General features: G+C 35.0%; 1 protein-coding gene across 1 annotated transcript in view; it reads right to left on the reverse strand.

The window, feature by feature from the left end:
- Positions 1–1,554: 1,554 nt before the first annotated feature.
- The window catches only part of LOC150102040 (synergin gamma-like), a 228,772-nt gene continuing 203,552 nt past the window's right edge, over positions 1,555–26,774 (reverse strand). The window contains exons 12-13 of the mRNA XM_090400155.1: positions 20,497–20,645; positions 1,555–4,001 (exon numbers count right to left, since the gene is read on the reverse strand). Of these exons, the coding sequence (XP_090256281.1) occupies positions 3,762–4,001; positions 20,497–20,645 (389 nt within the window). The 3' untranslated portion in view covers positions 1,555–3,761. The remainder of the gene's footprint in view (positions 4,002–20,496; positions 20,646–26,774) is intronic.

Below are 26,774 nucleotides of genomic sequence, written 5' to 3' on the forward strand. Positions count from 1 at the left end.
ATTTATGCCCACATTTGGTTAGTCATGAATTTTTTTTTTTTTTTTTTCATATTCATACATACAGGTAAAAATCTAGTTCATCCTTAGTTTTTTGGACACCAGTGTACAACTTTACTTGGACTTTTGTATTTGCATCTATTCTGGTTTCTTTGATGCTGATACAGGGGAGAGAGTGCAAAGGAGAGTGTTAAAGATATTGGGATTATAGAATACAGATTATTAAGACAGATTGAGAATTTGTGGAGTGCAAACAATAGCAAGTAGGAGAAACAGCAATGAGTGGTAATTTCATTTTATAGGGGTGACATTCGTTGTAATATTAAGCTAATAAATGGTATTTACTGGAATGACATCAGATATTTTTTACATGATAGAATTCCTTACCTCTCTTTACAACTTTTATTTGCTATCTTTACCACCACCTAACTCAGACAGTCCTGCTGCCTTTTCTGACTCTCTATCACTAAAAATTGATTTCTTACAGATTAGCCAAATTAATTATCCAAATTGTGAGATTGTTCTCTTTTGGATCTAATGTCCATAACACAAACTAGCTCCCCTACTCAAACTTCACAGATCAATCTGGAAGGGAACTTGATCATTTGCCATTAGTCATGAACACAAATAGGCAATCTACCATTGGAATACCAGACAATCTGCATTATTCTACCAACATTCTTGACCTTTTCTTAACTCTCTCCCAAATATACCATGGATGTCAGCTATCTCACTGGCAACTCTGACCACAATCTACAGTTCATCCTCCTCCTAGAGAATCTTAGCCTCTTACCCTGTGGTACTATAATTGTGCCAACTGGGATGACCTTGCAATTTTTATGTAGCTTTTCCATGGTCAGATTACTGCATTTGTTTTCATGATCAAACATCTGCACTGAACTAGTAGCTAAAATAATTCTCACTGGAATGAGAGCCTTCATTCGTCACTTGCTGCAAATCCCTGACCTGTATCCAAGTCCTGGTTCTCAAAAAAAGTGCCTCTGCTGTCCAGGATAAAAATGCAGCTCATGTTCAATGGCTTAAATAAAAACTGCAGTTTCTTATTCAGCTTACACAACACCCAGAAATGTGTTAAAGTTATCAATGATTCCAACTGGCAGTCAAGCCTTCTGGTCCCTTGCAAAAAATTTCAAATTTCTTCAAAACCTCTGACATGTCTTATATATCCTAAAAGAAAAAGAATAAATTATTACAATTGGATGAAACATGGGGGTTAAAGGGTTTTAAGATAAGTTCTTTCTTGTGGTTATATTAGCTGCTTTAATATCATTTTGTTTCAAGATGTTTATCAGAACTGTTTATCAATAATAATATATAAGTATGTATGTATGAAATATAACCTGAATCAGAAGCTTAGCCGTGCATACTTTATTTTGGAACAAAGTGTTCTGATCACTTAAAATTCTGTCCCAAAATAAAGATTTTCATAACTCTCCATGAGCTTATGTATGTCATAATTGTAGCAAATAATGTTAATCATCTTGAAGAATTCACGTTTTCCAATATTAACTAAAATAGAAATCCTGAATGCCGAGGTTAAAAGAAAATAGTTTATATTTAAAACCATTCTAGAGGTAACAATTAATTACTATGGCAACAATGAAAACAGATATACATCAATCAAATCAAATAAAACAGATTATATTTAAAATAACTATTGAAATAACAACTGCTATGACAACAGCAGTAACAGGCATACGTTAATCAACAGACAAATGGCCATCTTTTATAAATAACCAATACTAATCTGGATACCAATTTAAATATCACTGATAACAAACATTAGAAGGCTTAGTTAGCTCTTTTATGAGTGACTGTCTTTTTTTCTCTTTAACTATAAACCCTTAAGTACTTTAACCTAAAATACTCTTCAAATAACAATCTTTCATTTATGTATAAAGAGGAAATATTCCTAACTTTTAAGTAAAATTGCCCATTTAACATAGTTATATTAATTATATTCTTTACAAAACTGAAATCATGATGTTGGCAAACCACATTTCAAAGTTAATTATTATACTGATGTTCAATGTCCATAAATTATCACTAGTTCTAAAAGAAAGTTGCCCTAAATTTTTAATTTTCTTGATTTTTTTTTAGAGCTAGGACAGAAGCTTCAAGGTGGGAATAAGCAGCTCAAAGAACAGCCATTTCAATTAAAAACAGCAGCAGATACCTGATTATCTTGATATATATATACACATTAACAGCAACAATAATAAAAAGAAAAAAGTACCAATTCTTTTTGTTACAGCATTTCACTTAATAAATATGTATATAAATAGCAGTAGATGACTGCCAGATTATCTTGAATACATACACACATTAATAGCAACAATTAAAAAAAAAAAAAAACTACCAATTCTTTTTGAAAGAGCAGTAAATTAATAAATATGCATATTTCTAAATATATACAAAATTACTAATTTGAAACATTTGAGCTCCAGATTCCTAGAGGTTATGTGGTGAAATCATTTGTTATAATCTAGAGTATATAACTGAAAAACAAAATCTTAGCAAAGAATGGAATGAAGTATATTATACTTTTAATTAATGTTAACATGGCGAAAATGAGATCACATAACTGACAAGCATTTAAAATGCAAATCAGATAAAAGAAATATTATATGCATTGGAAATGAGTGATGTAATTTCATAAATTAATAATATGCTTAAATGAGATTAAATGTAGGCATTCCATATCCTTTAGTCCAGGATATGGAATGCCTACATAAATTATGAGAAAATAGTAATAAGTTAATTTGTTGCTAAATTTTCTTTTATTTTTCAAATTTAAACTTATTAATCTGCATATTTTTTCTAGATTTATTGCCATTTTACTTTTCTAAGTTTAAAAATTTTAAACTTAGGAGATGATAAGCAAGTTATTTAAGAGACTAACAAAAATATTTCCATTCTTCAGTTTTCAGTAAAGGACAGTTAATATGTACTGACTGATAAGGTGAATCTTCATCCATAAATGTTCTTCATAATTTGATGCAAATGATGCACTCTGCATCACATCTTTTGATGCTTAATGATTTAGATGAGATACAGAAATTTGTTTTGAACATTTCAAACCAATGATTTAACCTGGAGGTAGAAATTATTTGGAATAATATAAGACTAAAATTATAAAGATTTTAAAAATATGTAAATCCCAGATCTAGCTCATTAACAGTAATAATACAGTTAAATATTGCAAAATACTTTTTTGAACTGTACATGTTTATGAATTACATATATTAACTGTTACAGACAACTACGGTTTGCACAGGAAAATGAATACAGCACATCACAAAATTAAAATTAATGTGAAATATACAGATCTTCAGAGAAGTTGAAACACTATCGTTGATTCAAATTCTTTAAAAGTTACATTTCCATAATTCTATACAAACTGATATAAATAGTCACAGGATTTGTTAATTCTGCAACAATGACTATATAAAGTCCTCTATTAGAAATATTCTGTGTTTGTCTTTAAAAACTAATTCACAGCATTCTGAATAAAGAAGACACAATGATTAAGGATCTATTAAATTTTATCTATGAAATTTAACATTAGATCAATAATCATTCTGATAATTAAACTCAGTCTGTTTAAATGAATTCACAAACATCAACCAAAGATACATCCATTAAAATGGGATGGTTTTGATTCTAGAATGTGTACTGTTTAATTTACACATGTAAACAAAATTTATATTCAAAGGACAACATCACAAATAACATTGTATGAACTAAAGTAACTGTGGTAGTGGAAGTGCAGGTAATAAAGGATCAACACAATTGACCCAAAGATTGGCACAAGTGGCATGATATTGACGTCCACCATAAGTCAGTTTGTAATAGTCTTCATCTTTATCAAAACTCTTACTTCTGACATCTACACTAAGGAGACATACACCACATGCTTGAGTTGTATTTTCTGGATCAGAACGTAACACTCCACTTGAGAAATCCAGTGCAGTCTCTTCTGGCTAAAGAACAACAAGTGTATATATGATAGTTAAATTATCAAAAATACGGTATACTTTAACTTCAACTTGCGTTGAAATATACATACATGTCAACTTCAAAGAATGAAAGATTTGAAAATTGTCCTATTTCAAATTTTGATAAATTTGGAGTTTTGCTGATCCTTTAATAATTTTTTTTTAAATTCCTTCTTTTCTTTTTTATGTACAATTTTATTTGTGAAACACAAACAATGTAAGGAAACCTCAATTTTTTCCTAATATTTTTATTACTGACAATTTTATTTGGGGAGCATTATAATTACAAGAGATTAAACCATTAGCAAAACCTCATAGAAAAATATGCACATCAGACTTTATGTGGCATCTAACTATGAAAGATTAAAAAAAACCTGTTGTACATTAGTAATGTATGTGTACTAAAAGCTTATATAATTCATAACACCAGCTGCAGACACCAAACATGGAACTTTTTCAAGCCATTTCAAATAAGGAGGGTTATGGTATCAAACTGGGGAATGAAATTCATTTATTACCTATAGAGAGTAACAAAACATTCATATGCATGGTGAGATTTAAACTCATGGTTCAGTGATTAGAAATGCAGAAGCAGTGTCCATTGAGCTAAGCAAGCTGCGATATGAACTAGGCCAACATAATAACAAAAATATTTAGAACAATTTAGCACAAGCCAAAATTAGGATTTATTGATTTACTACTTGTTATAAGGACATCTTCAATAGGGAGGGGGAGAGAGAGAGAGTTACAAAAAAAGTAAAGCTACATTCAAAAGGTAATGTGCATCACGTGTTTACAACTCCATTCTTGATTCATCTACCTACTACCATCATCACTGCAATGAGAGAAGTAATAATCACATATTCACAATCACTATATACTGAATTATGTTCTCACAGAAGGTTTAAATTTCCTATTATCTTCTTTATTAATAGGAAAGAAGAGGAATTCAGAAGTGAGAACAGCTGATAAACAGAAAAGGAAATGCCAGCTATTCTTGATGATCTAAATAGCAAAAGATGAATAACAACCATACAGAAATGTTTTAGGAAAATCTGAAGTAAAGATCACAGTATGCACCCGAGATTTCTATTTAGGACACTGACTAAATTAAAGATGAAAAGAAATTATAATCTTCTTCAATCTTTTATATCCAAATGCAAGTCAACAAAGTTTGCATGCGAAGTTTCTTCAAGACTAGTCTACTAATATATAGAGGCTAATGCCTTCACTTTAATTGCTTAGTATCCCATAATAAAACCACACATCCTTTTGGATGTGTATGATGCTATGTAGTAGTAGCATTATGGAAGTGCTACTACTCAGACCTATTTCGACCTTAGTGACAGTCAGACTCAGAAGAGATACCAAGGTTGAAGTAAGCAGAAATCATATATATCCCATATACAAGTAGTGAAAATGTGTAACAAGTTATTAAAATATTCAGGATTAAAGCTAGGCATTGAAAGTATTATTTTGAACTGGGTTATAAATTAAATTAAAGATGCCAAGAATTATTATTATTATTATCCTAAGACCCCCCCCCTCCCAAGGAGTCAAAGAATCATCTAGGAAGTCCCTTTGTCATGCATGCAGCTCATCATACGAGGGTGGTCTGAAAAGTTCTTGGCCTAACAATGAAAAAACTATTAAAAAATTACAAAAAAAAAAATTTATAACTTCAAAATTATTTTTATTTTTCGACATAATCTCCCTTAAGACTAATACATTTATTCCAGCGATGCTCCATTATCCTGTCCCTATAGTGATTCTCAGTAAGATTTACAAAATACCCCTCTACAGCTGCAATCACCTCTTGATTCGAAGAAAAATGCTGACTATCGAGAAAGAGTTTAAGTTTTGGGAAGAGATGGAAGTCATAGGGAGCCAAATCTGGGGAATAGGGTACATATACCAAGAATTCATAGTGCAGATCCCTTAATTTTCCCATTGCCAAAATACCTTTGTGGGAAGGTGCATTATCCTGATGAAAGTTGATTTTTTTCTTCTGCAAACCGGGTCTTTTCTTATGAATTTTTTTGTCGTCTGGTTAAAAGATCAGAATAATATTCCCTGGTTATTGTTTTATCCTTTTCAAGATAATTAATAAAAAAATGCCTTTAGCATCCCAAAACACAGATGCCATGACCTGCTGATGGAACCGACTTTGTCTTCTTTGGCACTGAACAACCAGCTTCTGTCCACTGTTTTGACTGCGGTTTGGATTCTGGTGTGTAATGGTGAATCAAAGTCTCATCCATAGTAATAAATCGACACACAAAATCAGTTTTATTCTAACAAAAATAATTAAAATAATTATTAAAACAAGAATAATTAAAATGCTCCAAGCACTGTTGAGAGATTTTCATGCGAGTGCATTTTTGATCTGCTGTGAGCAAGCTCGGTACCCATCTTGTGCAAAGCTTTTTCATTTGCAATTCTTCATGCAAAATATATCCTACACATTCTTTTGAAATGCCTACAGTCTCAGCAATTTCACACTTTGACTAGCCAGTCAGTCATCTAATACCATATTGTGCACTCGATCAATGATTTCTGGTGTTGTTACAATTTTTGGACATCCTTCACGTGGATCATCTTCAAGGCTGGTACGGCTTCGTTTAAACTTGGCAGTCCATTTCTTAATTATCAAAAACGAAGAAGAGTTCCCATAAACTTTTATGAACTATGAACAAATTTCTTTTGGTGTTAAATCTTCTTTTACAAAGAATTTTATAACTGCACAATACTCACTTTTATCCATTTCAAGTGATCCAGACAACAATTTTGCTTCAGACAGCTGTATAAAAAAAAACTACTTGATAGAATGACTTGCAATTTCACATGGTTGCTTATAACAGATGTACCGACTTAGAAAAAAAAATCTTGCCAATAGTGTTACCATCTATGGTTGAGGCCAAGATCTTTTCAGACCACCTCTCGTACCTTGCCTTACACACATTCAAATTCTCTGCAGACATCACACTCTCAGGCAATGCATTCCAATCATTCACAACTCTCTGTACAAAAAAACCTGCTTCTCACTACCTTGCTCATATTCTCCTTATACCAGGGATGGCCTCTCATTCTTCCCCGATCTCCAACCATTTTATGAAAAACCTCTTCAACATTAATCCTATAGCAACCCCTTTACACCAACTTGTACATCTCTATCATATCTTCTCCTCTTCCTCCTATCCATCAGACTCTGTAAATTGTATCTTCTCAACTTTTCTTTATAATCAATATTCCAGAGATCAGAAATTACCTTAGTCAATCATCTCTGGACCATTTCCAACTTTCTCTTTATCCTTTTGAAAACCAGACAACCAAATCTGTGCACAGTAGTCCATATGTGAGCTTCCTTACAAAAAGGAACCCAAACCTCCTTACATCTACAAGTCAGTGTCCTCCACATCATTCCCACAATTCGTTGTGTTGTACTCAAAATTTTGGTCATGTGTTCTCTAAATTTTAGATCCCATCACCCCAAGATCTCTTGCTAACTCCACCTCCAACAATATATCCTCACCAAGTATAAATTCTACATCCCATCTTTGTTTCCCAAATATTAAAACTTTACATTTTGCAACAATGAACTGGTATCCCCACTCCCATGCCCATTCACTCAATCTATTACTATTATTATGGGCAACTCCAGGGAGTCATTAGACTCATTGAGGGAGGCCCCAAATCATATTCATCACAACTATTCGACATTCATACAGTATCTATCATATCTCGCCTTAAACTCATTCACTGTCACAGCATCCACCACAGATTCAGGGAGCGCATTCCATTCATTCACTACTCTAAAAGTAAAGAACCCAGCTCTAACACCTTTACTTTTACTAACCACACTTTTGCCCAGTTTCCATGGATGTCCCCTAGTCCTCCCACAACCAGCCCTGTTCTCAAAAATATCCTCTGAATTAATTTTATAGAAACCCTTCGGTAATTTGAATGTCTCAATCATATCTCCCTTCCTCCGCCTATCAACCAATTTTTGCAACCCACAAATCCTCAACCTGTTCTCATAAGGTTCATTCCACAGACCTGGAATCATCTTGGTCACTCGCCTCTGGATCCTCTCCACCTCCTCCCGATCAAGAAGAAACCTAGGTGACCAAATCTGAGCACAGTAGTCGAGATGGGGTCTTATCAAGGCTCGATACAGAGGAACAATAACCCGCTTGTCTCTGCATGTCAACGTATTCTTCAGCAACCAAGTGATTTGATGAGCTGATTTGGCCACTTTTGCAATGTGTCCCCTAAATTTCAATTCCTTATCCACCAACACTCCTAAATCTCATGCCTCATCAATTTCCTGGAGCACGGTTCCACCAATACAGTAAACTGCCGCCAATCTTTTCACCCCAAAATGCATAACCTTACATTTTGCCACATTAAATTGACATCCATTCTCCTTAGCCCAGACCTCCAATCTATCCAAATCATCCTGCGAAATTTTGACGTCGTCTGCATTCACTATTGCCCTACCCAATTTCGCATCATCTGCAAACAAATGAACTGTTCCTCTCAGATCCTTTCCTATATCATTTATGAACAAATTAAACAGCAGTGGTCCAAGAACAGATCCTTGTGGCACACCACTAGTCACAGGCCGTCTTGTGGACTCTACTCCTGAGTAAACCACTCTCTGATATCTCTCCGTCAACCACCCTCCTATCCATCTCACCAACCCTATGTCCATCCCCATATGCTGCAATTTACTGATTAGAATTCCATGTGGTATCCTGTCAAAGGCCTTAGCAAGGTCCAGTAGAATCACTGTAAACCATTACCCTTATCCAGTTCAGCTGTCACTGTGTTATAATACGTGAGCAAGTTACTGAGGCATGACCTACCCTTCACAAAACCATGCTGTCCCCAATACAGTATCCAATTTTCCTCTATCCAATCTTGTATTTTCCTCTTGACTATTTTCTCTAAGACCTTGATAATGATTCCTGTTATGCTGATTGGCCAGTAATTTTCAACAGCAGCCTTGGAACCACCTTTGTGCAGCGGAACTATTTTCCCCTCTTTCCACCCCCTTGGGACTGACCCAGTCCTGAGGCTTAAATTAATCAAAATGGTCAAGGGCACTGACAATTCTTTAGCCGCTTTACGTACGACACGAGCTGGTATACCATCCAATCCCACAGATGTATTGACTTTGAGGTTCTGTAATAGACTAGTTACCTCTACTTCATTCATCACAATTCCAGTATAAGCTGTTGGTTCTTCCATTCCTGCAAAGTCACCACCTGGATAATATACTCTTGCAATGTGCTTGCTCAGTAATTCCACAATATCGACTAATTCGGTTACCTCCCTACCCTCAGCATTTTTTAAGATCATTCTACCATGAGCATTTTTCCTTTTACTTGCAACATATTGAAAAAACTGTTTGGGATTCTCTTTAGCCTGCGTGGCCAATTCTGTCAGCCATGTTTCACTAATACCAACAACCTGTGGCCTGGAAGTGCCAACCATGGCCAAAAACTCTTCCTTCTTGTTCCTAATACTCCTGGCATTAGTGTACATGAATCGCAGAAGCCCATTTGTCCCATCCCTACTTTGATGCCTTATACTAACTATCCCATTCTGATTTGTTGTCCGTCGTACTCGCTCGGGCATAATACTCATTCATACACTTAACTGCCTCCCTAAAGTCTGCATATCTACTCCCCCCCCCCCTTAATAAATCTAGTTTCCCTGAGTCTGCACATCCACTTCCACATCATTCATCAATACTTTTTCAAGTCTCCGTACACCAACTCCATTCAAATGTAACCCATCCATCTTATATAAGTCCTTTCGCCCATCTAACTCATTCCACACATCCACAAATTCCACACCATTCTCCATGCATAACCCACGCATAAAGTCATTGGCAATTATGGCCGTCCTTCTAAACACTTCGCTGTCATACCGCGGTAAGATACTCACCATCCTAACTCTCTCACTCTTCTCTTTTGCAACCTCAAATAACTCCCTCACATCCTCTATCATTTCCATTTTGTCCTCTTTCAAATCATTCATTCCTGCCACGATTATCATCTCTTTCACCCTCTGTTTTTGCAGTCGATTAGATTCGCTGACGTCCTTTATGTTCGCACCTGGCTGGTACGACTTCGTTCAACTCTCAATTATTACACCTCTTAATAGCGAATCCCCATACAGCACTCGCTCCTTCATTTTATTGACGTTTACGAACATTCTATTATTTGCCGTCACAGACTTCCGCCGGTTATTTGTCGGTACATTCAACACACATTTTTCCATACGCTCCAGTTGTCTTTTAGCTCTGTGTATCACACCGTTCAAACAGGCAATTTCGCTACTCGTATTTATCTCACCATTTTCATTATCGATCAAATCATCCATTCTTTCTGTATTTCTACATTCATTTACACTTTCAGCGACGCTCTCACACCTATCTGGCACTACCATGCAATTCTCTAGCACACCACCATTTTCTACATTCTGACTATCGTTAACGATGTCACTCTTGACACACGAAACACGCTTGAAATCCTCATTCTCTTTACACTTTCTGCACATATTAACTCCACTATCACTTTCTAACCAGACTCCCACCGCTCTTCGCAAGGCATACATCTCACAGACAGAACATTGCATAAATTTGTTTACATCAAAACTCTTAAACAAACATGGCGACCTGGCCGCCATTTTTTTCTTTATCAGTGCCATGTGTACGCTATCTTATCTTAAAAATAATAATTAAAATAACAGAAAACATGCAAAAATTTCACAGATACACCAAGAAACAAAAAGCAAACAATACTACTTAAAATTCTAGTAAAATATCTAATGTTAACACAAAATACTACTAATCTTTTCAGGAGCTCTCGACAAGCCGACGATCTAATCAGTGCGACACCAGATTTCTATTTTCTATCACCAGAATCTATTTAAGTCTTCTTGTAAGGCAACATCTGCTCTACTCCTCATAATTTATCCCAATTTGTATCATCTGCAAACATATTGGGGAAGATATCCCCATCAAAATCTTCCCCAATATCATTAACACACAGGTTAAACAGCAATGGCCCTAAAACAGTCCCCTGGTCACACCGCTAACGACTTTCCTCTTCTGGGATATTGCTCCCTCATATAACTTGGTGATACCTATGAGATAGCAATCACCAGTACAATGCACTAGTCTAATATCCAACACCATTAGCTGTGGTTTGACTATCAACTTATCATGCAGTAATCTATAAAAAGCATTTGCAAAATCCAAGTATACTACTATTATATTAGTATATAAAGTTCCCAAGAAATTATATTCTTCTTTTAATCCTTTATCTAAGAGTAAGCAAAAAAAGTCTGTGTGTGAAATAACTTCACGACTGGGCACCTCGTATATAGAGGCTAATGACTTCGCATCACTTGCTTTAGTATCCCATAATGCAAAGCACATATGCTTATGGACATGCATGCATGCTTACACTTGAATAAATGATTAAACCAATAGTATAATTTCTTGGTATCTTTAATTTATAGTATAACCAAGTGGGAAAAACTTTGAACATCTATCTCTAATCCAGAGTATTTTAGTGATAAGGTGTGACACCTTTTGGCTACTTGTATATGGAAATATGACTTCTGCATTACTTCAACCTTGGTGTCACTTCTGTCTGGCTCCCATTGATGCCCTTTTGTATGGAAGTGGCTGCTTCCACTGAGATATGAGCAGCTCTGCCCAGTGACAGGTTTTTGCATGTCTCTGAGTGGAGCCACTGCTGAGTTTCCTGTCCTGGAGTGATTTGATTCAGGTCAGGAGCTTAGTAGTGACCGTTAGGGTCACTGAGATTCAGAGTGTTCATGTAGATCACTCAGAGTTTTTGGAGAGGTATCCCCGCACTTAAGTATACCTCAATAAAGGTTGAGACCAGTCTGGGTAGTGACCCTTCCCATAATGCATAGCATTATATATGTGCAGAAAGCTTACTTATCTCTTCTTTAAATTCTCACCAAATATTTCTTTCTCTGGGATTGATTTTGTACTCTCTCTATGTTGAAAGTTTTTCCACTTGGTTATACTATAAATTAAAGATGCCAAGAAATTTTATTCTTGGTTTAATCCTTTCTCCAAGTGTAAGCAAACAAAGTTTGTGCTTGAAACAACTGGGCAACTCATATATAGAGGCTAATGACTTCATCATTTGCTTCGGTATCCATAGGTCGAAACTGGTCTGGGTAGCGACCCATCCCATAATGTTTAGCATTATACATGTCCGTAAGGATATGTGCTTTGCATTATGGGATACAAAGGCAAGTGAAGTGAAGTCTTTATATATGAGTTGCGCTGCCCAGTCGTGAAGTTATTTGACATGCAAACTTTGTTTGCTTACACTTGGATAAAGGATTAAACCAGGAATTTCTCAGAATCCAAGTGGAAAAACTTTCACAATGTTTAATCCTTTATTCAAGTGGAAGCAAACAAACATGAAGTATCTTCACAACTAGACTACTTATACAGAGCTAAAGACGTCACATACTAAGGCAAGTGATGTAAAGTCGTTAATGTCTATACACAAGTAGCCTAGTCATGATGATACTTCATGTACAAACTTTGTTTGCTTACATTTGAATAAAGGATTAAACAAGAACACAATTTCTTGGCATATTTAATTTAATTTAAACCAAGTGAAAAAACTTTCAACAACTGGCTCTAATCCAGAGTATTTTAATAATAAAGTGATTTGCCTTTTCACTACTTGTACATGGAAAATATATGAACTACATTATTTCAACTTTGGTACCGCTACACCTTAATGGTACCCAGGGTCAGTCCGAGAGTATCTGATGCCCCTAGGCAAAGAAAATTTAGGCACCCCTATACATTGTCTCTTTATATATATTTTGTCATACTCACACAAGCACACGTACACCTACACATGTGGATATTTATAAAAATAATATCATTATGAACATTAAAAATATTTATTAATCAAAACCAATACATTTTTATACATATACGATTACTCTTCTGGATAGCAAGAAAATTATTACATCTTAAATAAGTCTTAGTACTCCTAGGCGATTGCCTAGGTTCACCTAATGATAAAACCGGTCCTGACGGTACCTCAACAAAGGTCAAAACTGTCTGGGTAGTGACTCTTCCTATTTATGCATAGAATTATACACACCTGAAAGGATGTGTGTTTTGCATTATGGGATGCTAAGGCAATTAATGTGAAGTCATTAGCCTTTATATACAAGTAGTGTGGTTGTGAGGATATTTCACCTGCAATTGGATAAAGGATTAAACAAGAATATAACTTTTTATAATATAACTTGACCTCTTTAATTAAATTTATAACAAACTGAAAAATCTTTCAATAAGGACATGGACTAGTCACTGTCAGCACTAGGTTTCAACATTAAGGATGTTGGACATTGGCTTGTGCCAATAAACCAACCATCCATGTAAATGTATCCACTTCCTTACATTGGAACATGGTGCTAGCAATGACTACTCCACGTCCTTGTTGAAAGTTTTTTCAATTGGGTACAGCAATACACAAGGTATTAATAAATAGTCAGGGATAAATTAGTAACCAGTGCCATAAACACTGATCTCCATACCATCCTTCAGTGGGACAAGGATAACCTAGTCACCTTCAATGTCGCCAAAAAGCAGCCTTGCCTTTTCTCTTGCAAAAGAGATCTCAGCTCACCTTCCCTCATCCTCAGTAATATATACACCACCAGAGAGGATGAACTCTCTCTCATTTGTTTCTTAAAACTTACATTATTGACATTTGTTATACTGACATGTTCTTCCAATCCCTCTTAGAACAAGCACATCACATCAAAAGCTTCCTCAGTTTCTAAAAAACTAGGCATTATTTTCTGTTCAAGAAGCTATTTTACACCCACCTAGCTATTAACCCTATATAAATTCCAAATCCATCCATTCTTAGAATACAGTACAAACATTTATGTCTTAAATGCATGACTTCAGCAATACATTACTATCATAACTGACAGTGTCTCATTCTGGCCAATTTTGTGGAATGTAAAACTCAAGCCTCAAGGAGGGAAGAACCTGCCAACTCCATACTCACTAAACCACGAGCTCACTACCTGTTGGTGTCCGATGCCTCCTTCACTATCTTCTTCCATCTTTCTTTGTCCAGTGCACAGTGTTGCAGTTTCTGCAAACATATTTCAAACTAGTCCTTTATGTCATCCATCCATTCTCTGTATGGCTGGATGACATACCTCTTCTGTTTACACCATCCATTATACCAAACATGAATGTCTTTATCTTCTGGTCCTCACTCATTCTGCAGATGTGCCCAAATAACTGCAGCTTCTGTTGTATAATCTTCTGCATTTGATACTCCTTAGCTTGTATCTTCAGATAGAGCTCTTCATTTGTGATTTTCTGTATCCATCCTATTCTTAGAATCTTCCTGTAACAAGCTCTTTCAAATGCCAAAATTCTTTTTCTTGATTCCTTATTTATTACCCACGTTTCAGATCTATACAGTAAATCGCAAAAGATGCATGTTTCTAGTACTCTTAGTTTTGTTTGCAGGCTGATCACTTTACTTTTCCAGATGTTATCCATGGCCTTAAGATTTGTTCTTCCCTTTGCAATCGTCTTTTTTACAGTCGAAATCATACGTCATTTTACTTCCCAAATATGCATATTGTTCTACATTTTTTATATCAATTCCATCCACTTGTATCTTTTGTTTCATATTCTTCTCACCAAATACCACTGTCTTTGTTTGTTCCAATTTCATAACAAGCCCAAATCTCTTCCCTTTCTCATTTAACAGTTTCACAGTTTTTTTGTAGTTCTCTTTTGTCTTCTTCAATAATAACAATGTCATCTGCAAATTTCAGATTGTTAATTCTCATCACATGTACTGATATTCCTTTTGCATCTTCCTTCATTTCATCCGTTGCTCTTTCCAAATGTGCGATGAAAATGCTTGATGATATTGGGTTCCACTGCTTGTTCTAATTGCTTGTAGTTTTCTGTCAATTCCATAGGATTCTAGCACTGCTAATGTCCCTTTCTGTTCGATGCTGTCAAATGCTTTCTGGAAATCAACAAAGCAAGTACATATGTTTTTGTTTATTCTTCTAGCTTTCTCTGCTATTAACTGCATTGTCAAAATCTGTTGAACTGTACTTCTATCTTTCCTAAATCCTACTTGCTCATCTGCAAGGTATGCTTCCACTTGTGTTCTCAATCTTTCTGTCAGTATCATCATCATACCAAGGTGACTTATCAAAGCAAATTGTTCTATAATTTTTACATTCTAGTTTATTTCTTTTTTTATATAATGTCACTAATATTGATTTCACCCATTCCTCTGGCATTTTCCCTTCCTTCCATACCATATTAGATAGTTGGTGCATTTATATAACCATACCTTTGCCACCATATTTAATCACTTCTCTAGTGATGTTATCATTACCAGAACTCTTGTTGTGTTTCAACTGTCCTATTGCTTTTTCTACCTCTCCTCTTAAAATGTCCACATCGTACTCATTACCTGGTGGCGATATCTACTTCAATTCTTCAATCAGTTTCCCAACCTCTATCTAAATCTAGTTTTCCTTCATATAATTCACTAGAGTATCTTGTCCACCACTGTACAATTTTATCTTTATTCATCAACACTGCCTTTTTCATCTTTAAATGTGATCTGTTTTGATTGCACCTTTTATTAATGGTTCTGATCATTGTACACTTCCCTAGTTCTATGCTCTCCATAGTGCTGTTCTATATTATTGCATTGGGCTTCTAACCAGTTTATCTTATCCATTCCGATTACTTTACACTTTCTTCTATACTGCTTATTTGTTTGTTCTGATGTATCCCTTCTTATCTTCAACGTTCTCTTCTTAAACACTAACCTCAGTGTTTCTTGTCTATCCACTTCTTCTTGATCTTATCTTCTTCTGGTACTGTTTCTTTAACTGCGTATTCTATCACCTTCATTACTCCTTTCACTCTTAGATTTGAATATTTTCTTTGTCCACACTGGAACTTCTTCCTATTTCTGCTTTACTCATTCTTGCCGTATCTCTTCATTCTGATGATGGGGTTTATATTTTCTTTTTAATTTCAATTTGATATTTGCAATGACTAAACTATGATCTGACCTTGAAAACTATACACTGATGTTATCTATCTTCTTTTAATCGTAATCATATCAATCATGTTCTTGGTTTTGCCATCATTTGATCGCCATGTACATTTTCTACACTCCTTTTGCTGGAATCCTCTGTTACAGATCATCATCTCGTGGTCCACAGCAAATTCTAACATTTTTCACCTCTTTCATTTCTTTCTGCAAAACCATATTTTCCCACGACACTTTCCCAACCATCATTTTCTATTCCAGTCTCCTTCAATAACTAGTATATCTTGCTTTGGTATTGTTTCTATTGTCTCTGTCAGATCTTTGTAAAATAACTCGATATCCTCATCTGTGCTGTCAAGATGTGGGTGCATATATCTGGGACTATTGATATATTAAATGGCTTTGCTAGAAATCTCACTACTATGATTTGTTCATCGACTGGTTTGCAGCCTAACAGTGCCTTTCTAGCTTTTTTGTTAAGAAGAAAACCAACCTCCTGCTTTGTGCTTAGTGTCATGCCTTGACCATATGACTTCATGCAGTGCTAACAACTAAAATGGTTCTAAATTCAAACTACAGGGTGTAAACAGAACAAGAGAGTGATAAGTCATCATCATCATCAGATCATTGGAAAACCAATGTTGCAGCCTTATGTACCCACTAGGACATAAGGCTGCAATGCTGGTTTTCCATCTACCCCTGTCCCTCGCAGTTGATCTTCCTTTTTCTGTCCAGCTCGCCGCCTTAATTTCGGATTCCATCATTCTTCTCCAAATTAATTTTGGATGACCTTTAGTGTATCTCCCTTCTGGTGCCCAACTCAGTGCTATTTGGGGAATTCTGTTTATCCACATGTGAAGAACATGTCCAGTCATTTCCATCTCTTACGAATCTTTTCATCTATTGACTTGGAGAAAGTTTTCTTTAAAAGTTCCTCATTAGTGATTGAATTTGGCCAAAAGATTTTTAAAATTCTTCTTAAACATCTGTTTTGGAAAATGTCCAATTTATTACTTTGTGCCTTGGTAAGATTCAGAGTTTTAGAGCCATATAGCAGTACTACTTGCACACTAGATTTATATATATATTAATTTTCACTTTAACTGTAATATTTGATGCTTTCCATAATTTATTTAATGACGAAACAATTTTGTGCTTTAGCAATTCTTTGTAAAACGTCTTCATTGGTGTCACCTTGTTTATTTATTATTGATCCAATGCATCAACAACAACTTCAATTGTTTAACTTAATTTCTTTATTTGATTTTTCATTTATTCACATGACCTTGGGTTTCTTCTTGTTTATATGAAGAACCACAGTTTCTGTGCAGTGAGCAAAGTCATCAGTTTTTAGCTATAAGTCATTTAACTTGGAGGACAGCAACACTATGTGATCAGCAAAATCAAGGACTTCCAATGTGGATGTAAAGTCTCAATCTTTCCTCTCTTTTGATGATGGAGTTTTTCATAATCCAATCAATTAAGATTATAAATAATAGACCAGATAGAACACAACCCTGCCTAACTCCAGTTTCAATAATAAAGAAGTCTGTAAGTTTTCCATCTACTTTCATGCAAGACTTGTTGCCATTATACATATTCTTGATAATGTTGAAGAATTTATAAGGTATTCTTCTAATATTTTCCAAAGTTTCTTCTACTATTGAGTCAAATACTATACTAAAATCGATGATGTTTAAGCAAAGTGGGACTTGAAATTCTGTACATTGTTCAATCATGTTTCTAAGAGTGAATATTTGTTGGATGGTTCCACACCAGTTCAGAAACCTGCTTGTTCTTCTCTTCATTAATTTTTGATTTCTTTTTTAATCTATTCATTAAAATTTTTGTAAAAACTTTTGCAGGAATTGAAAGCAAACTTATTCCTCTCCAATTTTTGCACTTGGTCAAATCTCATTTTTTTGGGATTTTTGTGATTACTGCTTCTTTCCGTTGGCGAGGAATTTTTTCTGTCTTCCATATTTCATTATATAACCTTTGTAATTTGGTAGGAGTTGCATTAAGATCAACTTTTAAAATTTTGGCATTGATATTATCATTTCCACATGCTTTGTCAGATTTTAGTGCCTCGGAGAATCTTTGACTTTACTCGACGAAATCTCAACTTCGGAAATGTTCAAAGTGGGTATTACACTAGTTGTAATATTTTGCACCTGTTGAGACCCTGTCGATTTTGGAGTCAATTGTCAATAATTGTTTGTCTCTAATGGATGAAGGGGTTACTTTTTTGTTACCACTGATTTGTTTTATAATCTGGTAAAGTTGTCTAATTTGTCCATTTTCTGCAGCATGTTGTGCTTCTTTTGCTAATTCATTAATATATTTTCTCTTGTCAGCTCTTGCAGCTCTCTTTATGGTTTTATTTAGTTCATTATAACGACTGCTATATACCTTATATAATCGTTCTGAATTTGTATTATTCATTAATGATTTAATCTGTTTTTCTCTCTTTAATGACCTTCCAAGTTTCTGCAGTTAACCATTCTTTGTTTTGCTTTTTCCTTTGTTTACCAATTATTACACCTTCAGCAACTTCATTGTAGGTATTCCTGAAGTTTTTCCAATATTCTTCTACTCTGCCATTTCCTCCTGTTACATGTTGATTTTCCTCTATTTCTAATATACTGAATCTGTTCTTTATCTCCAAAGCAAACATTTCTCCTGTTTCTTTAATTTTTCAATATCAAATGCAGTTCTTGAACTTGTTTTCTTTCTTAATATACTTTGAAGTTTTAATTTCAACTTCATCACTAACAAGAAGTTGTCGGAACCAACATCTGCACCATGTTTGACTCTCACATCAAGCATGAATATTATGAATTTACTATTGATAGCAACATGGTCAATTTGGTTTCTTTTATTGCCATCTGGCAAGGTCTAAGTTAATTTATGTATCTCTTTATGCTTAAATTTACTTCTTCCTATGACAAAGCTGTTCATTTCACAAAAGGATACAAACATCATGCCACTTTCATTTAGGTCTCCACAAGCCTCAAAATCTAAGGAGTTTCTTCTTTTAGCATGACCTTTTACCCACTTTTGCATTAAGATCGCCAATGAGTACTATCATATTGTGTTTTGGAATAGAATTTATTACCTTCTGGAGTTGTTCATAAAAGCATTCTTTTATTTCTGCATCATTAGTAGGTGTGTAAACTTGAACAAAAGTTTGATAAATTTGGAATAGAACCTGCTTTTATAACTGTCTTGTTTACTGGTTCTCATTTCATCAGGCTTTTGGTTACTTCTGGGTCAATATTAGCATAACTCCTTTTTCATATATATATATATATATATATATATATATATATATATACATTATCCACCACCAGGCCAGGCTAGATAACAGTCTTCTGAGGTCTTGCAAGTCACGTCTGTCACCAGGAGCATTTGTTCATCCAGATTTGTAGTTTCTCTAATTGGATAATTTTTTACAGGGAGGGGTGATTAACCTTTTGCCCAACCCCAGAAGAGGACCTGGGTCTCCATTTACTGCCTCTTACGATATGCAGGAGTGCAGTTGGGGTATTCTACTACCTGCCCCAACATGGGGGAAGAGTGATAAGTCAGTTCCCACTTAAGTTGTGATAAAATAAATCTACAAAAGTGTCATTAATATACTATAACCAGGCATATGATTGTCAGAAACACCTTGAAACTCTCTCTCTCTAGTCATACAGGTGGGCATTTTACATCCTTAATGAAATGTTTATTTTTATATAAAAAATAAAAATATAATTAAACTCATGATGAAGATAATTAAATTACTGTTTTCAGTTTTATATTTATGACACAAGTAAGAGTCTAAATCAACTTTTTCTTACTGGCTGTAATTGATGCAACCAAGTTTAGCAAAAAATACTCCTGATGAAGTAAAATTATTACTGAAGGATAAGGTAAAGAAATATTTTCATATTTTCCAACCTGGTTGCTAACTGATTACATACTTGCTCTCCAGCCAACAAGTGAAGTGATGGGTTTGAATCCTGCTGTACGCATTAATGTTTGTGATTGTCTTTAGGAAGGTGAAGTAGCTTGAAAAAGTTCCACGTCTGGTCTCTAGAGCAGTGCTTCCGGACTATGTAAAAATAAATAAAATATTACAAAAAATATATAAAATTGATAAAAATGGAAAAAAAATTCTTAGCCTACCCATATTATAGGTTTACTAACAACGTTTTGTGGGTGGTACCACACACACACACACGAGTTATTTTTTAATAAACTGCATTCCTACTTCTACCTTAATTTTTTTTTCTTTCAATATTACATAAGCATAGAGATATTTTAGTACAACAAAGAAAACTAACCAATAATGAGGAACCAGCAAAAAACACTGTTAAACTATTCCAAGCTTGATCAGTATCCTTCAGTATTTGTTGTAATTTATCATTCTGCTTTCCTGCCGAATGGGATGCTTGTGAGATTCTGCACGCTACTCGATACACTTCTATTAAATCTGAAACAAACCATTTGTTAAATATTTTAATTAATCTTGTTGTTTATTTTTTGACGGTATATATTAGAACACAGAATAATAAGTAAATAATTATTTATCGACTTATTGCTGATATTTTGCTGGTGTTATAACCAGCATCTTCAGAGCACAAAAACACAGTTTGTCACAATACGCGAAACTATAACAAAACTATAACAAAATTTGTTATAGTCTCGCCTATTGTGACAAACTGTGTTTTTGTGCTCTGAAGATGCTGGTTATAACACCAGTGAAATATCAGCAATAAGTCAATAAATAATTATTTACTTATTATTCTGTGTTCTAATATATACCATCAAAAAATAAACAACAAGTACGACGAACACGTCTTTCTACATGTTTAATTAATCTTATTTAATCAATGTGTCTAAAATTATTCAGAGATTATATCTTAAATATGAAAATAACATTGGAGTAATCAACACATGAAATATCAATGAAAAAGTATCATTGAATAAGTATCAGATTGACACAAGGTGTGACCTTTTTAAGCAATAAATACAAAATGTTATATTCAGACAATTACAATCACAGAAAAGGAGTAGTTACAGTATTGAACACACACTAAATATGAGGATAATTGTCATGAATGGCATTTAATATCAAGTAGAGTGATGCAGGCAAATATCAGAATGGGGAATTGGACAAAAAAAAAAAAGACTTATTTGTGCCTATAATCCCCCAGAAGATTCTACTAAGGATGAAGAGGAGAAGATTTTTGAGGCATCAGAGAAGACAGCTGACACAAAGGAAAGAGAAAAGTTAGTCTTTGTTGGAGATAAAAACAACAGGGTAGGAAAATGCATTACCAAATGCAAATGGAATTTGCATTTGGTAATGCATTTTCAATCATGGAATTGAAATGGAAGTGACAATGGTGGAAAAATACACTGAAAATGCTATGAAAGTGAGAATCAAAAGGGTGGGTCAGGTCATGAGATTGAAGTGATGAACAGAACAGAAAATATGCATGAAAATGTGTGCGATGTAATGGCAGGATTGAAAGAGAGGTTAAAAGTGACACAATTGAGAGAGAGAGCATAAAAGGATTGATCGAAAGAATAGTAGTACGACAGATGTAAAGAATGAATTGGTTATAATGAGGGAGAAGCTCAGTTATGCAGAGTGATACACAGGATGAAGTGAGAGCTGCAAAGAATGCAAAAACATCTGGTGAGTGGGTCAGCTGATATCAGAAAGAAAGAAGTGTGAGAAAGAGAAATGAATGCTTGACTAAGAGATAAGGAAAATTCAAGGAGCGAGTCTTATGACAATTCTATCGTAAGAAGCGTGAGTGGCAAGAGACTGACAAAATCATGCTTCCTGGATGCAAAAATTAATTATGTTAGTGAGGCTATTAGAGAGCAAAAGGGTAAAGCGAAAGAGTTGATTGTTTTGGCAGGAACAAATGATTTGAAAGAAGAAAAGTATGGCATGAGGGAGGACATGAATGAACTACTGGAAGTAGCAAAAGAAAAGAGTAAGAAAGTTAAGATAGCGAGTCTGTTGCCATGGTATGACAGAGCAGAGCTGAGAAGGAGGGCCATAATAGTGAATGAGTCAATGCATAGGTTATGCAGAAGGGATAACGTTGAGTTTGTGGACCAAGTAAAGGACAAGAAGTCCAATCAATCCATCGTGCCAGAACAGTTAATATCCTGTACAGCCTGCTGAGGGTATATGTCAGGAATATGATGATGATGAAGAAACACATACAATATCTAAGTTGATCATAACAATGGAAGGGCCTAGAAGATTCCACATTTTGTTTTTAAAATCAAAAATGTTTTTTTATAAATTTTATAAAAATGTTTTTATATAAGTTCAAGATCTTCTAGTAGAAGTAGCAAGTAAATTAGATAAGCAGGATATCTTATACAGTTAACAATTGGTCTTAATGGAATACCAGGTTTATTATGAACTTTGAGTAAAATATAATCTAGGTGAAAGAACACACAAGGTTTCAGGAATCAATAACAGAATTAAGTGTATTCATCTGGCTATAAGTAGAATACTCTCTGAGTAATACTTTTTTTTTTTTAATCATATTCTCTTTTATTATTATTATTATTATTACGGGCAACTCCAGGGAGTCATTAGACTCATCGAGGGAGGCCCCAAATCATTTTCATCACAACTATTTGACATTCATACAGTATCTATCATACCTCGCCTTAAACTCATTCACTGTCACAGCATCCACCACAGACTCCGGGAGCGCATTCCACTCATTCACTACTCTAAAAGTAAAGAACCCAGCTCTAACACCTTTACTAACCACACTTTTGCCCAGTTTCCATGGATGTCCCCTAGTCCTCCCACAACCAGCCCTGTTCTCAAAAATATCTTCTGAATTAATTTTATAGAAACCCTTCAGTAATTTGAATGTCTCAATCATATCTCCCCTCCTCCGCCTATCAAGCAATTTTTGCAACCCACAAATCCTCAACCTGTTCTCATACGGTTCATTCCACAGACCTGCTATCATCTTGGTCACTCGCCTCTGGATCCTCTCCACCTCCTCCCCATCAAGAAGAAACCTAGGTGACCAAATCTGAGCACAGTAGTCGAGATGAGGTCTTATCAAGGCTCGATACAGAGGAACAATAACCTGCTTGTCGACGTATTCTTCAGCAACCAAGTGATTTGATGAGCTGATTTGGCCACTTTTGCAATGTGTCCCCTAAATTTCAATTCCTTATCCACCAACACTCCTAAATCTCGTGCCTCATCAATTTCCTGGAGCACGGTTCCACCAATGCAGTAAACTGCCTCCCATCTTTTCACCCCAAAATGCATAACCTTACATTTTGCCACATTAAATTGACATCCATTCTCCCTAGCCCAGACCTCCAATCTATCCAAATCAATCTTGAACTTTTATCTTGAACAACAGTCTTTTCTTTCTGTTTTAATAATAATAAAATTGTTGTTTTTCTTCAGACTTCAGAACTTTAAATTCAGAAAAATAAAAAATAAAGATTAGGATGAGGTTTAGCATTGAAAAGATGTTTTAGGAGATGATGATGATGAGGGTTACCCATCCCTCCCCCACAAAAAAAAAAATCTTGCACAGGAAGCTTGTCAGAGCAATTGGACGATAGTTTATTGGGGATTTTGAATCCTTCTCTAGCTTAGAAAAGGCAACAATAATTGCCTCTTATCAGGTAACTGGAAACACATTCTCATAGAAAATTCTGTTGAATAGGTACAGCAGTTGATCGATGGGAGACTGCAACATTTGTGCAAAGCAGATTTTATTTCTTGTTTTGTGATAGGCCTGTTGTAATCTTACATACCACTCAGAGTACAGAATGTGTTATTTTTACATTTTTTGGAAGAATTCTACGGATAAGAAGATATTATTGATGTTTTGGAAAAATGTACATCCACTATGTTCATGGATAAAAAGTGATGGGATGGTATATATGCCTTTCATTTTCAGGATTTCATCCAAGGCTAATGTTCTAAAAAAATTATGTATTGAATCCAGGATTCCTTTTGGTTCTGATAGTAGATGTGTCTTGCTCAGGCATGTCTGAAAGATGATGTTTGCTGTGGTATCTGCAGAAGATACTTCAAGTTCTGTTCTGAGATTCTCTGGCTGCTGTGCAATTCACACTGTGCCATGATTTAGGGAAAAGTAGAAACCAATTGATGTTTTATAACCTGCAGTTACAGAAGGTTGTCTAATACATTCTGTCGCATGCATCACAAATAGTAGAAGAGCTGACTCAATCAGCTTGCTTACTTTTGCATTGTGATATCAGTGATGTAGTACATAACCCATGCAAGAAAAGTGGATATCATGAGGAAATGATCACTCTCAAATAAATTGTCATCAGTTGCACACTTAAACAGTGGGAAAAGGGAGGGTGAGAAGACAGTCAATGGTAATGAATGTTTGGGTAACATATGGAAGGTGTTTCAGAGAATGAGACTGTTGTTGAGCATATGCTCTACAACCCTTACTTTGATATCAGTTCAGGCACCATCCCACAGCTGTGTCCGTTTAAATCATCCATTTAAAGTAAAGGACTGCTAACTGCAATATAATGTCATCAAGTTATTTTGAGCAATATTTGTGCCAGGAAATAAGTAAATACAGAATACTGTTATAAGAGATCCAAAAGAGTCGCATGGCAACTACATCTGTTTGTATGAAGTGTAACTTGCTGGAATGGAATATGGTTGTAGTCTATGAGAATGATGCCCAAGAGACTGCTCCACCCATAGACTTTTAGATTATGATCTCACCAAATCTCAGATCAAAAAATTGAAGTCTACTCAGAAAGGTCTTCATGGTCTCCTTAAATCACAATAAAACTCAAACCCTTCAATTTTCATCTCCCCCAGATATATGGTTACCAAAAATACACAAACCCAATTCCCCCTAAAACCAATAACAGATGTTACAGATTTCCCCATGCTATAAATGAGCAAAACAGCAAGCTCTCTTACCTGATCTTTCTTAGATGATGTTCCTAAAAACTCTTATTAAAAACTTCTATTGAATTGAGAATCAATATTTCTTTAAATGACACCTTATTGCTTATAAAGGAAGTTTTTCTTCCTGATCTGTTTTCCTTTGCTATACATTCTGACTTGTTGGAGACCACACTCCTACCAGGCACGTCCCCCAGGTGGCAGATGGGGAAAACCCAAATGGGTTGCTTTGAATAAAGAGCTGTGGACCAAAGGATGTAGCAGAGGCATGGCAAGCTGGTTACATTATTATGCCAGTAACTTCCATGAGCCAGAGAAAGTCTACAAACCGAGATAGTGCTACTGCGTACGGGACAGCCGACGTGCCTACTCGAAGACCACATAGAGTAGGTGAGAAATCAGCAATGTGGTCAGCCAAGGACGTGAAACACATAGCCACCCTCAGCATAAGATCATTATACTGACCTGCAATTAGTTGCAATTAGTTCAGGCAAATTTTAAAAGACTGAAATGGGGTATTTTAGGTTTATCAGAGACACATTGGTGTGGAGATGGATTCATGGATTTACCAGTAGGAAGACTATACTTCTCAGGAAGAAAAGATAACATACACAGAGGAGTTGCATTATTGAGAAGAAACTTACACACTCAGTAATTGAAATAAAACCAGTGTCTCTTAGAATACTCACAGCCAAACTACAAGCTAAAGAAAAAGGTCAAACAATTAAAATAATCCAAATATATGCACCAGACAGTAACCATTCAGAGGAAGAAATAGAAAATTTCTATGAAGAACTAAAACAGGAAATAGAGAATTCCAAAAATAGAGAACTCGTGATAGTGATGAGAGATTTTAACACTAAAATAGGACAGTTCACAGCAGACAAAAAAGATGTGATGGGGAAATTTAGATACGGAGAGCTTAACGACAGAGGAGAACAATTACTCCTCTTCTGTAAAGCAAAGATCTAATGATTGCAAACACATTGTTCTATCAATGCCCTAATAATAAATATACATGGACATCCCCAGATGATAATATATATAAAACTGCATAGACTATATCATCATAAACAAACAATGGAAAAAATCAGTAAATAACGTACAAACATTAAGAGGCTTTGATTTCGACACTGACCACGAAATATTAACTGCCAGCGAAGATAAAATTCAACAGGAAAACAATATCATAAAAGAAGAAAACATCAGCCTATCAAAACTAAAAGATAGCTCAAGCAGAAGTCGATTTTTAGAACAGATGTACTTGAAATTAAAATCCTCCATCTTCCAGAACAGCGGAAAATACTGGGAAGAAGGAAAAGAAACAGTATTATCAATTACAAAAGACACTCTAGGTACCAAACCCAAAATAAACAAACAGTGGATAACCCAAGAAATCGTAGCTACAATAGAAGAGAAAAGAGAGGTCAAGATACTTGTAAACCAATAAAACAATGAAGAGAATAGAGAAAAATACAGAGCACTAAAAAATAAAGTTGATAACCTATGCAAAAAAGCCAAAGAAAAATGGTTAGAAGAAAAAGCTGAGAAATGTCAAGAAGCATACCAACCAAACAACCCAAAAGTCTTTCATGACACTAAGAGAAATTACAAAGGAATTCTCAGCAAAAGCAGTAACAGTGA

Source organism: Typopeltis vanoorti, chromosome 11 (assembly GCF_054136105.1).
Source record: "Typopeltis vanoorti isolate ZY-2024b chromosome 11, IOZ_Tvanoo_1.0, whole genome shotgun sequence".
NCBI lineage: Eukaryota > Metazoa > Arthropoda > Arachnida > Uropygi > Thelyphonidae > Typopeltis > Typopeltis vanoorti.